Raw genomic sequence first — 15,583 nt, 5'->3', positions numbered from 1 at the left:
TGTGACCCCACCCCAGGTGTGCCCAGGTGTGCCCAGGTGTGCCCAGGTGTGCCTGTGACCCCCCAGGTGTGCCCAGTTGTGTCTGTGACCCCCCAGGTGTGCCCAGGTGTGCCCAGGTGTGCCTGTGACCCCCCCAGGTGTGCCCAGGTGTGCCCAGGTGTGCCTGTGACCCCCCCAGGTGTGCCCAGGTGTGCCCAGGTGTGTCTGTGACCCCCCCCAGGTGTGCCCAGGTGTGCCCAGGTGTGTCAGTGACATCCCCAGGTGTGCCCAGGTGTGTCTGTGACCCCCCCAGGTGTGCCCAGGTGTGTCTGTGACCCCCCAGGTGTGCCCAGGTGTGTCTGCGACCCCCAGGTGTGTCTGTGACCCCCCAGGTGTGCCCAGGTGTGTCTGTGACCCCCAGGTGTGCCCAGGTGTGCCCAGGTGTGTCTGTGACCCCGCCCAGGTGTGCCCAGGTGTGCCCAGGTGTGTCTGTGAACCCCAGGTGCCCCCAGGTGTGTCTGTGACCCCCCCCCAGGTGTGCCCAGGTGTGTCTGTGACCCCCCCAGGTGTGCCCAGGTGTGTCTGTGACCCCCCCAGGTGTGCCCAGGTGTGTCTGTGAACCCCCAGGTGTGCCCAGGTGTGCCCAGGTGTGTCTGTGACCCCCCCAGGTGCCCCCAGGTGTGTCTGTGACCCCGCCCCAGGTGTGCCCAGGTGTGTCTGTGACCCCGCCCCAGGTGTGTCTGTGACCCCCCCAGGTGTGCCCAGGTGTGCCCAGGTGTGTCTGTGACCCCCCCAGGTGTGCCCAGGTGTGCCCAGGTGTGTCTGTGACCCCCCCAGGTGTGCCCAGGTGTGCCCAGGTGTGTCTGTGACCCCGCCCAGGTGTGCCCAGGTGTGCCCAGGTGTGCCCAGGTGTGTCTGTGACCCCCCCAGGTGTGCCCAGGTGTGCCTGTGACCCCCAGGTGTGCCCAGGTGTGCCTGTGACCCCCAGGTGTGTCTGTGACCCCCCCCAGGTGTGCCCAGGTGTGCCCAGGTGTGTCTGTGACCCCCCCAGGTGTGCCCAGGTGTGCCAGGTGTGTCTGTGAACCCCAGGTGTGCCCAGGTGTGTCTGTGACCCCCCCCAGGTGTGTCTGTGAACCCCAGGTGTGCCCAGGTGTGCCCAGGTGTGCCCAGGTGTGCCCAGGTGTGTCTGTGAACCCCAGGTGTGCCCAGGTGTGTCTGTGACCCCCCCCAGGTGTGCCCAGGTGTGCCCAGGTGTGTCTGTGACCCCGCCCCAGGTGTGCCCAGGTGTGCCCAGGTGTGTCTGTGACCCCCAGGTGTGCCCAGGTGTGTCTGTGACCCCGCCCCAGGTGTGCCCAGGTGTGCCCAGGTGTGTCTGTGACCCCCCCCAGGTGTGTCCAGGTGTGTCTGTGACCCCCCCAGGTGTGCCCAGGTGTGTCTGTGACCCCCCAGGTGTGCCCAGGTGCGCCCAGGTGTGTCTGTGACCCCCCAGGTGTGCCCAGGTGTGTCTGTGACCCCCCCAGGTGTGCCCAGGTGTGCCCGCTGACCCCCAGGTGTGTCTGTGACCCCCCCCAGGTGTGCCCAGGTGTGTCTGTGACATCCCCAGGTGTGCCCAGGTGTGCCCAGGTGTGTCTGTGACCCCCCCAGGTGTGCCCAGGTGTGCCCAGGTGTGTCTGTGACCCCCCAGGTGTGCCCAGGTGTGCCCAGGTGTGTCTGTGACCCCCCCCAGGTGTGCCCGCTGACCGCCAGGCAGCCGATGACGTCGCTCTCAGCCGAAGGTGGCTCCGTAGCTCTGGAATTTGCCGTCCGTGGATTTGCGGCCGGTGCCGCCGTAGCCGTAGGAGAAGGGCTCCTCACCTGGGAACGACGGCAATGAGGGAAGAACGGGAGCAGAATTCCCAAAAATCCCACAAAAACCAACTTGTGCAGAGCAGAATTCCCAAAAATCCCACAAAACCCAACTCGGGGAGAGCAGAATTCCCAAAAATCCCACAAAACCCAACTCGGGGAGAGCAGAATTCCCAAAAATTCCAGAAAACACAACACGGGGAGAGCAGAATTCCCAAAAATCCCACAAAACCCAACTCGGGAAGAGCAGAATTCCCAAAAATCCCACAAAACCCAACTCGGGCAGAGCAGAATTCCCAAAAATCCCAGAAAACCCAACTTGTGCAGAGCAGAATTCCCAAAAATCCCACAAAACACAACTCGGGAAGAGCAGAATTCCCAAAAATCCCACAAAACCCAACTCGGGCAGAGCAGAATTCCCAAAAATCCCACAAAACCCAACTCGGGCTGCACAGAATTCCCAAAAATCCCAGAAAACCCAACTCGGGCAGAGCAGAATTCCCAAAAATCCCAGAAAACCCAACTCGGGGAGAGCAAAATTCCCAAAAATCCCACAAAACCCAACTCAGGGAGAGCAGAATTCCCAAAAATCCCACCAAAGGCAGCTCGGGGAGAGCAGAATTCCCAAAAATCCCATAAAACCCAACTCGGGGAGAGCAGAATTCCCAAAAATCCCACAAAACCCAACTCGGGGAGAGCAGAATTCCCAAAATCCCACAAAACCCAACTCAGGCAGAGCAGAATTCCAAAAATCCCACAAAACCCAACTCGGGGAGAGCAGAATTCCCAAAAATCCCACAAAACCCAACTCGGGCAGAGCAGAATTCCCAAAAATCCCACAAAACCCAACTCGGGGAGAGCAGAATTCCCAAAAATCCCACAAAACCCAACTCGGGGAGAGCAGAATTCCCAAAAATCCCAGAAAACCCAAATCGGGCAGAGCAGAATTCCCAAAAATCCCACAAAACCCAACTCGGGGAGAGCAGAATTCCCAAAAATCCCACAAAACCCAACTCAGGCAGAGCAGAATTCCCAAAAATCCCACAAAACCCAACTCGGGGAGAGCAGAATTCCCAAAAAATCCCAGAAAACCCCAACTCGGGGAGAGCAGAATTCCCAAAAATCCCACCAAAGGCAGCTAGGGGAGAGCAGAATTCCCAAAAATCCCACAAAACCCAACTCGGGGAGAGCAGAATTCCCAAAAATCCCACCAAAGGCAGCTAGGGGAGAGCAGAATTCCCAAAAATCCCACAAAACCCAACTCGGGCAGAGCAGAATTCCAAAAATCCCACAAAACCCAACTCGGGCAGAGCAGAATTCCCAAAAATCCCACAAAACCCAACTCAGGCAGAGCAGAATTCCCAAAAATCCCACAAAACCCAACTCGGGGAGAGCAGAATTCCCAAAAATCCCACAAAACCCAACTCAGGCAGAGCAGAATTCCCAAAAATCCCACAAAACCCAACTCGGGGAGAGCAGAATTCCCAAAAAATCCCAGAAAACCCAACTCGGGGAGAGCAGAATTCCCAAAAATCCCACCAAAGGCAGCTAGGGGAGAGCAGAATTCCCAAAAATCCCACAAAACCCAACTCGGGGAGAGCAGAATTCCCAAAAATCCCACCAAAGGCAGCTAGGGGAGAGCAGAATTCCCAAAAATCCCACAAAACCCAACTCGGGCAGAGCAGAATTCCCAAAAATCCCACAAAACCCAACTCGGGGAGAGCAGAATTCCCAAAAATCCCACAAAACCCAACTCAGGCAGAGCAGAATTCCCAAAAATCCCACAAAACCCAACTCGGGGAGAGCAGAATTCCCAAAAATCCCACAAAACCCAACTCGGGCAGAGCAGAATTCCCAAAAATCCCACAAAACCCAACTCGGGCAGAGCAGAATTCCCAAAAACCCCACAAAACCCAACTCAGGGAGAGCAGAATTCCCAAAAATCCCACAAAACCCAACTCGGGGAGAGCAGAATTCCCAAAAATCCCAGAAAACCCAACCCGGGCAGAGCAGAATTCCCAAAAATCCCACAAAACCCAACTCAGGGAGAGCAGAATTCCCAAAAATCCCACAAAACCCAACTCGGGCAGAGCAGAATTCCCAAAAATCCCAGAAAACCCAACTCGGGCAGAGCAGAATTCCCAAAATCCCACAAAACCCAACTCGGGCAGAGCAGAATTCCCAAAAATCCCAAAAAACCCAACTCGGTGAGAGCAGAATTCCCAAAAATCCCACAAAACCCAACTCGGGGAGAGCAGAATTCCCAAAAATCCCAGAAAACCCAACTCGGGGAGAGCAGAATTCCCAAAAATCCCACAAAACACAACTCAGGGAGAGCAGAATTCCCAAAAATCCACAAAACCCAACCCGGGGAGAGCAGATTTCCCAAAAATCCCACAAAACCCAACTCGGGCAGAGCAGAATTCCCAAAAATCCACAAAACCCAACTCGGGCAGAGCAGAATTCCCAAAAATCCCACAAAACCCAACTCGGGCAGAGCAGAATTCCCAAAAATCCCACAAAACCCAACTCGAGCAGAGCAGAATTCCCAAAAATCCCACAAAACCCAACTCGGGGAGAGCAGAATTCCCAAAAATCCCACAAAACCCAACTCGGGCAGAGCAGAATTCCCAAAAATCCCACAAAACCCAACCCGGGGAGAGCAGAATTCCCAAAAAATCCCACAAAACCCAACTCGGGGAGAGCAGAATTCCCAAAATCCCACAAAACCCAACTCGGGGAGAGCAGAATTCCCAAAAATCCCACAAAACCCAACTCGGGGAGAGCAGAATTCCCAAAAATCCACAAAACCCAACTCGGGGAGAGCAGAATTCCCAAAAATCCCACAAAACCCAACTCGGGGAGAGCAGAATTCCCAAAAATCCCACAAAACCCAACTCGGGCAGAGCAGAATTCCCAAAAATCCCACAAAACCCAACTCGGGGAGAGCAGAATTCCCAAAAATCCCAGAAAACACAACACGGGGAGAGCAAAATTCCCAAAAATCCCACCAAAGGCAGCTCGGGGAGAGCAGAATTCCCAAAAATCCCACAAAACCCAACTCAGGGAGAGCAGAATTCCCAAAAATCCCACAAAACCCAACTCGGGGAGAGCAGAATTCCCAAAAATCCCACAAAACCCAACTCAGGGAGAGCAGAATTCCCAAAAATCCCACAAAACCCAACTCGGGCAGAGCAGAATTCCCAAAAATCCCACAAAACCCAACTCGGGCTGCACAGAATTCCCAAAAATCCCACAAAACCCAACTCGGGCAGAGCAGAATTCCCAAAAATCCCACAAAACCCAACCCGGGGAGAGCAGAATTCCCAAAAATCCCCAAAAACCCAACTCGGGCAGAGCAGAATTCCCAAAAATCCCACAAAACCCAACTCGGGGAGAGCAGAATTCCCAAAAATCCCACAAAACCCAACTCGGGGAGAGCAGAATTCCCAAAAATCCCACAAAACCCAACTCGGGGAGAGCAGAATTCCCAAAAATCCCATAAAACACAACACGGGGAGAGCAGAATTCCCAAAAATCCCACAAAATCCAACTCGGGCAGAGCAGAATTCCCAAAAATCCCAGAAAACACAACTCGAGGAGGGCAGAATTCCCAAAAATCCCACAAAACCCAACTCAGGCCGCGCAGAATTCCCAAAAATCCCACAAAACCCAACTCGGGCAGAGCAGAATTCCCAAAAATCCCACAAAACCCAACTCAGGGAGAGCAGAATTCCCAAAAATCCCGCAAAATCCAACTCGGGGAGAACAGAATTCCCAAAAATCCCACAAAATCCAACTCGGGCAGAGCAGAATTCCCAAAAATCCCACAAAACCCAACTCGGGGAGAACAGAATTCCCAAAAATCCCACAAAACCCAACTCGGGCAGAGCAGAATTCCCAAAAATCCCACAAAATCCAACTCGGGGAAAACAGAATTCCCAAAAATCCCACAAAACCCAACTCGGGCAGAGCAGAATTCCCAAAAATCCACACAAAACCCAACTCGGGCAGAGCAGAATTCCCAAAAATCCCAGAAAACCCAACTCGGGAGAGCAGAATTCCCAAAAATCCCAAAAAACCCAACTCGGGGAGAGCAGAATTCCCAAAAATCCCACAAAACCCAACTCGGGCAGAGCAGAATTCCCAAAAATCCCACAAAACCCAACTCGGGCAGAGCAGAATTCCCAAAAATCCCAGAAAACCCAACTCAGGGAGAGCAGAATTCCCAAAAATCCCACAAAACACAACTCAGGGAGAGCAGAATTCCCAAAAATCACAGAAAACCCAACTCGGGGAGAGCATTCCTCCACAAAACCCACCCGGGCAGAGCAAGAATTCCCAAAAATCCCAGAAAACCCAACTCGGGCAGAGCAGAATTCCCAAAAATCCCACAAAACCCAACCCGGGCAGAGCAGAATTCCCAAAAATCCCACAAAACCCAACTCGGGCAGAGCAGAATTCCCAAAAATCCCACCAAAGTCAGCTCGGAGAGAGCAGAATTCCCAAAAATCCCACAAAACCCAACTCGGGGAGAGCAGAATTCCCAAAAATTCCACCAAAATCAGCTTGGGGAGAGCAAAATTCCGTAAAAATTCACCTCAGGGAGCCCAAAATTCCCGAAATTCCCCAAGAATTCCCTTCAGTGAGCCCAAAATTCCACAAAAATTCCCCCCAGCGAGACCAAATTCCACAAAAAAATCCCATCACAGACCCAAAATTCCCAAAAATCCAACAAAATTTCCCAACACCGACCCAAAATTCCCTTCGGGGAGCCTCAAATTCCAAAATCCCACAAAATTCACCTCGGGGAGACCAAACTTCCCAAAAATCCCACCAAAATCAAATCGGGGAGAGGAAAATTCCCAAAAATCCTACAAAATTCACCTTGGGGAGACCAAAATTCCCAAAAATTCCCTTCAGGGAGCCAAAAATTCCCTTTGGGGGACCCCAAAAATTCCCTTTAAGGACCCAAAATTTCCAAATATTCCCTTCAGGAACCCCAAAATTCCCTGAAGAGACCCCAAAATTCCCTTCAGGGACCCCAAAATTCCCAAAAATTCACTTGAGGGACCCCAAAATTCCCTTCAGGCACCCCAAAATTCCTTCTGGAGACCCAAAAAATTCCCCCAGGGAGCCCAAAATCCCCAAAAATTCCCTTTGGGAACCCCAAAAATTCCTTTAGGGACCCCAAAATTCCCTTTAAGGACCCAAAATTCCCAAATATTCCCTTCAGGAACCCAAAATTCCACTCAAGGACCCCAAAATTCCCTTCAGGAACCCAACAATTCCATTTAGAAACCCCAAAATTCCCTTCAGGAACCCCAAAATTCCCTCTGGAGACCCAAAAAATTCCCCCAGGGACTCCAAAAAATTCCCCCAGGGAGCCCAAAATTCCCCAAAAATTCCCTTCAGGAACCCCAAAATTCCCTTCAGGAACCCCAAAATTCCCTTCAGGGACCCCAAAATTTCCTTCTGGAGACCCCAAAATTCCACTCAGGGACCCCAAAAATTCCTTTAGGAAAAGAAAATTCCCTCTGGACACCCCAAAATTTTCTTTAAGGACTCAGAATTCCTAAAAATTTGCTTCAGGGTTCCCAAAATTCCCGTCAGGACCCAAAATTCCCAAAAATTCGCTTCAGCGATCCCAAAAGTCCCGTCAGGACCCCAAAAATTCATTTAGGAACCCCAAAAATTCCTTTAAAGGCCCCAAAATTCCCTTCAGGAACCCCTAAAAATTCCTTTATGACCCAAAATTCCCTTATGCACCCCAAAAATTCCCGTAGAGACTCCAAAATTCCCAAAAATTCCCTTCAGGAACCCCAAAATTCCCTTCAGGAACCCCAAAATTCCCTTCAGAGAACCCAAAATTCCCTTTAAGGACCCCACAATCCCATTTATGAACCCCAAATTCCCTTTAAGGACCCAAAGTTCCCAAAAATTCCTTTAGAGACCCCCAAAATTCCTTTAGTGACCCCAAAATTCCCTTCAGGGACCCCAAAATTCCCAAAAATTCACTTGAGGGACCCCAAAATTCCCGTCAGGACCCCAAAATTCCAAAAATTCGCTTCAGCGATCCCAAAATTCCCGTCAGGACCCCAAAAATTCCTTTAGGAACCCCAAAAATTCCTTTAGAGACCCCAAAATTCCCTTCAGGAACCCTAAACATTCCTTTATGGACCCAAAATTCCCTTATGCACCCCAAAAATTCCTGTAGAGACTCCAAAATTCCCAAAAATTCCCTTCAGGAACCCCAAAATTCCCTCCAGGGACCCCAAGCGTTCCATCAGGGACCCCACAATCCCATTTATGAACCCCAAAATTCCTTCAGAGACCCAAAATTCCCTTTAAGGACCCAAAGTTCCCAAAAATTCCCTTCAGGGACCCCAAAATTCCCTGAAGAGACCCCAAAATTCCCTTCAGGGACCCCAAAATTCCCAAAAATTCACTTGAGGGACCCCAAAATTCCCTTCAGGCACCCCAAAATTCCTTCTGGAGACCCAAAAAATTCCCCCAGGGAGCCCAAAATCCCCAAAAATTCCCTTTGGGAACCCCAAAAATTCCTTTAGAGACCCCAAAATTCCCTTTAAGGACCCAAAATTCCCAAAAATTCCACTCAAGGACCCCAAAATTCCCTTCAGGGACCCCAAAATTCCCAAAATTCCACTCAGGGACCCCAAAATTCCCTGAAGAGACCCCAAAATTCCCTTCAGGGACCCCAAAATTCCCAAAAATTCACTTGAGGGACCCCAAAATTCCCTTCTGGGACCCAAAATTCCAAAAATTCACTTGAGGGACCCAAAATTCCTGCCAGGGACGCCAAAATTCCCTTAGGAACCCCAAAAATTCCTGCTGGAGACCCCAAAGTTTCCTTTAGAGACCCCCAAAATTCCTTTAGGAACCCAAAAATTCCCTTCAGGGACCCCAAAATTCCTTCTGGAGACCCCAAAAATTCCTTAAGTGACCCCAAAAATTCCATTAGGGACCCCTAAAATTCCCTTCAGGGACCCCAAAATTCCTTCTGGAGACCCCAAAAATTCCTTAAGTGACCCCAAAAATTCCATTAGGGACCCCAAAATTCCCTTCAGTGACCCTAAAATTCCCTAGGAACTGAAAATTCCCTTTAGAGACCCCAAAATTCCCTTCAGGGATCACAAAATTCCAGGGGGGAAGGAGACACTGGGGACATTTGGGGAAACTTGGGGACACTGGGGACACTTGGGGACACTGGGACACTGGGGGACACTGGGGGACACTTGGGGACACTTGGGGACACTGGGGACACTCACCCAGCTGGGTGCTGCAGGAGTCCAGGGACACTTGGGGACACTTGGGGACATTGGGGACACTGGGGACACTGGGACACTGGGACACTCACCCAGCTGGGTGCTGCAGGAGTCCAGGGACATGGGGACACTGGGGACATTTGGGACACTTGGGGACATTTGGGGACATTGGGGACACTTGGGGACACTGGGGACATTGGGGACACCTGGGGACACTGGGGGACACTTGGGGACATTGGGGACATTGGGGACACTTGGGGACACTGGGGACACTGGGGACACTGGGGACACTTGGGGACACTGGGGACATTGGGGACACTTGGGGACACTCACCCAGCTGGGTGCTGCAGGAGTCCAAGGACATTGGGGACACTTGGGGACATTGGGGACACTGGGACACTCACCAGCTGGGTGCTGCAGGAGTCCAGGGACATGGGGACACTTGGGGACACTGGGGACACTTGGGGACACTTGGGGACACTTGGGGACACTTGGGGACACTTGGGGACACTGGGACACTGGGACACTCACCCAGCTGGGTGCTGCAGGAGTCCAGGGACATGGGGACACTTGGGGACACTTGGGGACACTTGGGGACATTGGGGACACTTGGGGACACTTGGGGACACTGGGGACACTTGGGGACACTTGGGGACACTTGGGGACACTTGGGGACACTGGGACACTGGGGACACTTGGGGACACTGGGGACACTTGGGGACACTGGGGGACACTGGGACACTGGGACACTCACCAGCTGGGTGCTGCAGGAGTCCAGGGACATGGGGACACTTGGGGACACTTGGGGACACTTGGGGACATTGGGGACACTTGGGGACACTTGGGGACACTGGGGACACTTGGGGGACGACTTGGGGACACTTGGGGACACTTGGGGACACTGGGACACTGGGGACACTTGGGACACTGGGGACACTTGGGGACACTGGGGACACTGGGGACACTTGGGGACACTTGGGGACACTGGGGACATTGGGGACACTGGGACACTCACCCAGCTGGGTGCTGCAGGAGTCCAGGGACATGGGGACACTTGGGGACACTTGGGGACACTGGGACACTTGGGGACACCTGGGGACACTTGGGGACACTTGGTGACACTGGGGACACTTGGGGACACTTGGTGACACTGGGGACACTTGGGGACATTTGGGGACACTTGGGGACACTGGGACACCTGGGGACATTGGGGACATTGGGGACACTTGGGGACACTCACCCAGCTGTGTGCTGCAGGAGTCCAGGGACCAGCCCACTCTCACCACGTGCGGGTCGGGCTCTGAGGACGGCAGGTGCTGCACCGAGATCTCCTCCAGCACCTGCGCCACATGTGGGGACACTTGGGGACATCTGGGGACACTTGGGGACATCTGGGGACACCTGGGGACGTCGGGGTGGCAGTGCCAGCGGGAGCTGGCAGTGTCACCATCAGCTGGTACGGCCACCAGCATTTGGTATTGTCAGCGGGAGCTGGCACCACCGCTGGCACCTGTCAGTGTCACCTGGCAGCGTCACCTGTCAGTGTCACCAGGTCCTGTCAGTGTCACCTGTCAGTGTCACCTGTCAGTGTCACCCATCAGTGTCACCTGTCACCTGTCAGTGTCACCTGGCAGTGTCACCCATCACTGTCAGTGTCACCCATCAGTGTCACCTGTCAGTGTCACCCATCAGTGTCACCTGTCAGTGTCACCTGTGTCATCCGTCACTGTCAGTGTCACCTGGCACTGTCAGTGTCACCTGTCAGTGTCACCCATCAGTGTCACCTGTCACCTGTCAGTGTCACCTGTGTCATCCGTCACTGTCAGTGTCACCCATCAGTGTCACCTGTCAGTGTCACCCATCAGTGTCACCTGTCAGTGTCACCTGTGTCATCCGTCACTGTCAGTGTCACCTGGCACTGTCAGTGTCACCTGTCAGTGTCACCTGTCAGTGTCACCCGTCAGTGTCACCTGGCAGTGTCACCTGTCAGTGTCACCTGTCAGTGTTCACCTGTCAGTGTCACCAGTCAGTGTCACCTGTCAGTGTCACCTGGCAGTGTCACCTGGCAGTGTCACCTGGCAGTGTCACCCGTCAGTGTCACCAGTCAGTGTCACCAGTCAGTGTCACCTGTCAGTGTCACCTGTCAGTGTTCACCTGTCAGTGTCACCAGTCAGTGTCCACCTGTCAGTGTCACCTGTCAGTGTTCACCTGTCAGTGTCACCTGTCAGTGTTCACCTGGCAGTGTCACCCATCACTGTGTCACCTGTCAGTGTCACCTGTCAGTGTCACCTGTCAGTGTTCACCTGTCAGTGTCACCTGTCACCTGGCCAGTGTCACCCATCACTGTGTCACCTGTCAGTGTCACCCGTCAGTGTCACCTGTCAGTGTCACCTGTCAGTGTCACCTGGCAGTGTCACCTGTCAGTGTCACCAGGTCCTGTCAGTGTCACCTGTCAGTGTCACCTGTCAGTGTCACCAGGTCCTGTCAGTGTCACCTGTCAGTGTCACCCGTCACTGTCACCTGTCAGTGTCACCTGTCACCTGGCAGTGTCACCTGGCAGTGTCACCCATCAGCGTCACCTGTCACCTGTCAGTGTCACCAATCACTGTCAGTGTCACCCGTCAGTGTCACCTGTCACCTGTCAGTGTCACCCATCACTGTGTCACCTGTCAGTGTCACCTGGCAGTGTCACCCATCACTGTCAGTGTCACCAGTCAGTGTCACCCGTCAGTGTCACCCGTCAGTGTCACCTGTCAGTGTCACCTGTCAGTGCCACCAGGTCCTGTCAGCGTCACCTGTCAGTGTCACCTGTCAGTGTCACCTGTCAGTGTCACCAGGTCCTGTCAGTGTCACCAGTCAGTGTCACCTGTCAGTGTCACCTGTCAGTGTCACCAGGTCCTGTCAGTGTCACCTGTCAGTGTCACCTGTGTCACCTGTCAGTGTCACCAGGTCCTGTCAGTGTCACCTGTCAGTGTCACCTGTCAGTGTCACCCGTCACTGTCACCCGTCAGTGTCACCTGTCACCTGGCAGTGTCACCTGGCAGTGTCACCCATCAGCGTCACCTGTCACCTGTCAGTGTCACCAATCACTGTCAGTGTCACCTGTCAGTGTCACCCGTCAGTGTCACCTGTCACCTGTCAGTGTCACCAATCACTGTCAGTGTCACCCGTCAGTGTCACCTGTCACCTGGCAGTGTCACCCATCACTGTGTCACCTGTCAGTGTCACCTGGCAGTGTCACCTGTCAGTGTCAACCTGTCAGTGTTCACCTGTCAGTGTCACCTGTCAGTGTCACCTGTCAGTGTCACCTGTCACCTGTCAGTGTCACCCATCACTGTGTCACCTGTCAGTGTCACCTGTCAGTGTCACCTGTCAGTGTCACCTGTCAGTGTCACCAGGTCCTGTCAGTGTCACCTGTCACTGTCACCAGTCAGTGTCACCAGGTCACATCAGTGTCACCTGGCACTGTCACCAGGTGCTGTCACTTGTCACCAGTCAGTGTCACCAGGTCACATCAGTGTCATCTGCCACTGTCACCAGGTCCTGTCAGTGTCTCCTGTCACTGTCACCAGCACCTGTCAATGTCACCTGCCACCAGGTCCTATCAGTGTCACCTGTCACTGTCACCAGGTCCTGTCAATGTCACCTGTCACTGCCACCAGGTCCTGTCAGTGTCACCTATCACTGTCACCAGGTCCTGTCACTGTCACCAGGTCCTGTCAGTGTCACCTATCACTGTCACCAGGTCCTGTCACTGTCACCTGTCACTGCCACCAGGTCCTGTCACTGTCACCTGTCACTGTCACCAGGTCCTGTCAGTGTCACCTATCACTGTCACCCAGCACCTGTCAGTGTCACCTGTCACCAAATCCTGTCACTGTTACCTGTCACTGTCTCCAGGTCCTGTCACCATCACCCAGCACTGGGCTCCACCACCAGGACCAGTCCCTGTCCCCATGTCCCTGTCTCCATGTCCCTGTCCCCGTGTCCCCATGTCCCTGTCCCCATGTCCCCATGTCCCTGTCTCCATGTCCCTGTCCCCGTTTCCCCATGTCCCTGTCCCCATGTCCCCATGTCCCCATGTCCCTGTCCCCATGTCCCCGCGTCCCCTCACCTTCATCTCGTAGCAGACGCGTCCCTGCCGCACGCCGTAGGTGGCCCTGGCTCCGGACCAGAGGTAGGCGATGCCCTCGATGGTCAGCGGGTACCGCTGTCCCCATGTCCCCGTGTCCCTGTCCCCGTGTCCCCATGTCCCTGTCCCCATGTCCCCGTGTCCCCGCGTCCCCTCACCTTCATCTCGTAGCAGACACGTCCCTGCCGCACGCCGTAGGTGGCCCTGGCTCCGGACCAGAGGTAGGCGAAGCCCTCGATGGTCAGCGGGGTACCGCTGTCCCCATGTCCCCGTGTCCCTGTCCCCGTGTCCCCATGTCCCTGTCCCCATGTCCCCATGTCCCCATGTCCCCACGTCCCCTCACCTTCATCTCGTAGCAGACGCGTCCCTGCCGCACGCCGTAGGTGGCCCTGGCTCCGGACCAGAGGTAGGCGAAGCCCTCGATGGTCAGCGGGTAGCCGCTGTACCGGTCCCGTGCCACCTTGAAGTGCAGGTCGCAGTTGTCTGCGGGGACACAGAGGGACCTCGGTGGCACCCGGGTGACGCCGGGGAGGTGGCGCTCGGTGGCACCCAAGGGCACTCACAGGTGTCCACGGCCACCAGGGAGTCGTCGAAGTCCTCCTCCTCCTCCTCGGCCGGCGGCTGCGGGGAGCGCGCCCTGCGCAGGGAGACACGACGGGGACACGGATTTGGGGACAGGGATTTGGGGACAGGGACAGGGATTTGGGGACAGGGATTTGGGGACAGGGACTTGGGGACAGGGACAGGGATTTGGGGACAGGGATTTGGGGACAGGGGATTTGGGGGACAGGGACTTGGGGACAGGGACAGGGATTTGGGGACAGGGATTTGGGGACAGGATTTGGGGACAGGGGACCTGGTTTGGGGACAGGGACTTGGGGACAGGGACAGGGATTTGGGGACAGGGATTTGGGGACAGGGATTTGGGGACAGGGACTTGGGGACAGGACAGGGATTTGGGGACAGGGATTTGGGGACAGGGATTTGGGGACAGGGACTTGGGGACAGGGACAGGGATTTGGGGACAGGGATTTGGGGACAGAGATTTGGGGACAGGGGGACCTGGTTTGGGGACAGGGATTTGGGGACAAGGATTTAGGGACAGGGATATGGGGACGGGGATTTGGGGTCTGGGATTTGGGACAGGGATTTGGGACAGGGATTTGGGAGAGGGATTTGGGGTCTGGGATTTGGGACAGGGGACCCGATTTGGGGTCTGGGATTTGGGACAGGGATTTGGGATCTGGGATTTGGGACAGGGATTTGGGACAGGGATTTGGGATCTGGGATTTGGGGTCTGGGATTTGGGGTCTGGGATTTGGGACAGGGGACCCGATTTGCGGTCTGGGATTTGGGACCGGGATTTGGGGCCGGGATTTGGGACAGGGATTTGGGGTCTGGGATTTGGGACAGGGATTTGCGGTCTGGGATTTGGGACCGGGATTTGGGGCCGGGATTTGGGACAGGGATTTGGGGTCTGGGATTTGGGGTCTGGGATTTGGGACAGGGGACCCGATTTGGGGTCTGGGATTTGGGACAGGGATTTGGGGTCTGGGATTTGGGATCTGAGATTTGGGACAGAGGACCCGATTTGGGGTCCAGGACCCGAAATTGGGGCCAGCACCGACCGGATTTTGGGCTCAGGGACTAAGATTTGGGGGGGGGTCAGTGACGGGGATTTACCCGACCTGGGCATGCCAACCCCAAATCCGGGTGGGGGGGTCCCAGCCCGATTTGGGGGGGGTCCCGGCCCCCCCAGTTGGTGTCGGGGGGGGGGGTGGGTTTAATTTGGGGGGGGGGTCTCCCCTCACCTTTTCTCCTGGCGGTGCTCGTAGTAGCCCCTCCCCCGCGGCTCCTCGAACGGGCGCTTCCGGCTCGGGGGGGGGCTGCGGGGGGTCGGGACCCCCCCCAAAACTCCCCCCACCCCCCCCGCGGGGGGGCCGGCGTAGGGAGGGGGGGTGTTAAAGGTGGGGGGGGGCGCCGAGTAATTAGGGGGGGCGCTGTAATTAGGAGGGGGAGGGGCGCCGTAGTTGGGGGGAGGGGCGCTGTAATTTGGGGGGGGAGGGGCGCCGTAATTTGGGGGGGGAGGGGCGCTGTAATTTGGGGGGGGGGCGCTGTAGTTGGGGGCGGGGGGGTAGCCCGAGGGGGGGGGAGGAGGAGGGGGGGCTCCGTAGCCCCCCGGAGGGGGGGGAGGGGTGGGGAAGGTGGGGGGAGGGGGGGGGGAGGGCGTAAGGGGGCGTGGGGGAAGGTGGGGGGAGGGGGCAGGGAGTAATTTGGGGGGGGGGGGCTGCGGCGGGGGGGGGCTCGTCCGGCTTGGAGTTCAGCTCTGTGGGGAGGGGGA

At 55.4% G+C, this 15,583-nt stretch overlaps 1 protein-coding gene across 1 annotated transcript in view; it reads right to left on the bottom strand.

The window, feature by feature from the left end:
- The window catches only part of HNRNPUL1 (heterogeneous nuclear ribonucleoprotein U like 1), a gene marked incomplete at its 3' end in the record, with an annotated part of 32,232 nt that overhangs the window by 16,299 nt on the left and 350 nt on the right, over positions 1 to 15,583 (bottom strand). The window contains 6 exon segments of the mRNA XM_068178102.1: positions 1,720 to 1,749; positions 1,751 to 1,833; positions 10,351 to 10,450; positions 13,586 to 13,725; positions 13,806 to 13,879; positions 15,054 to 15,335. Of these exon segments, the coding sequence (XP_068034203.1) occupies positions 1,720 to 1,749; positions 1,751 to 1,833; positions 10,351 to 10,450; positions 13,586 to 13,725; positions 13,806 to 13,879; positions 15,054 to 15,335 (709 nt within the window).

The sequence above is a fragment of the Anomalospiza imberbis genome, unplaced genomic scaffold, assembly GCF_031753505.1.
Source record: "Anomalospiza imberbis isolate Cuckoo-Finch-1a 21T00152 unplaced genomic scaffold, ASM3175350v1 scaffold_177, whole genome shotgun sequence".
Classification (NCBI taxonomy): domain Eukaryota; kingdom Metazoa; phylum Chordata; class Aves; order Passeriformes; family Viduidae; genus Anomalospiza; species Anomalospiza imberbis.
Note: the sequence above shows the minus strand (reverse complement) of the source record. Positions and strands in the feature narration are given on the sequence as shown.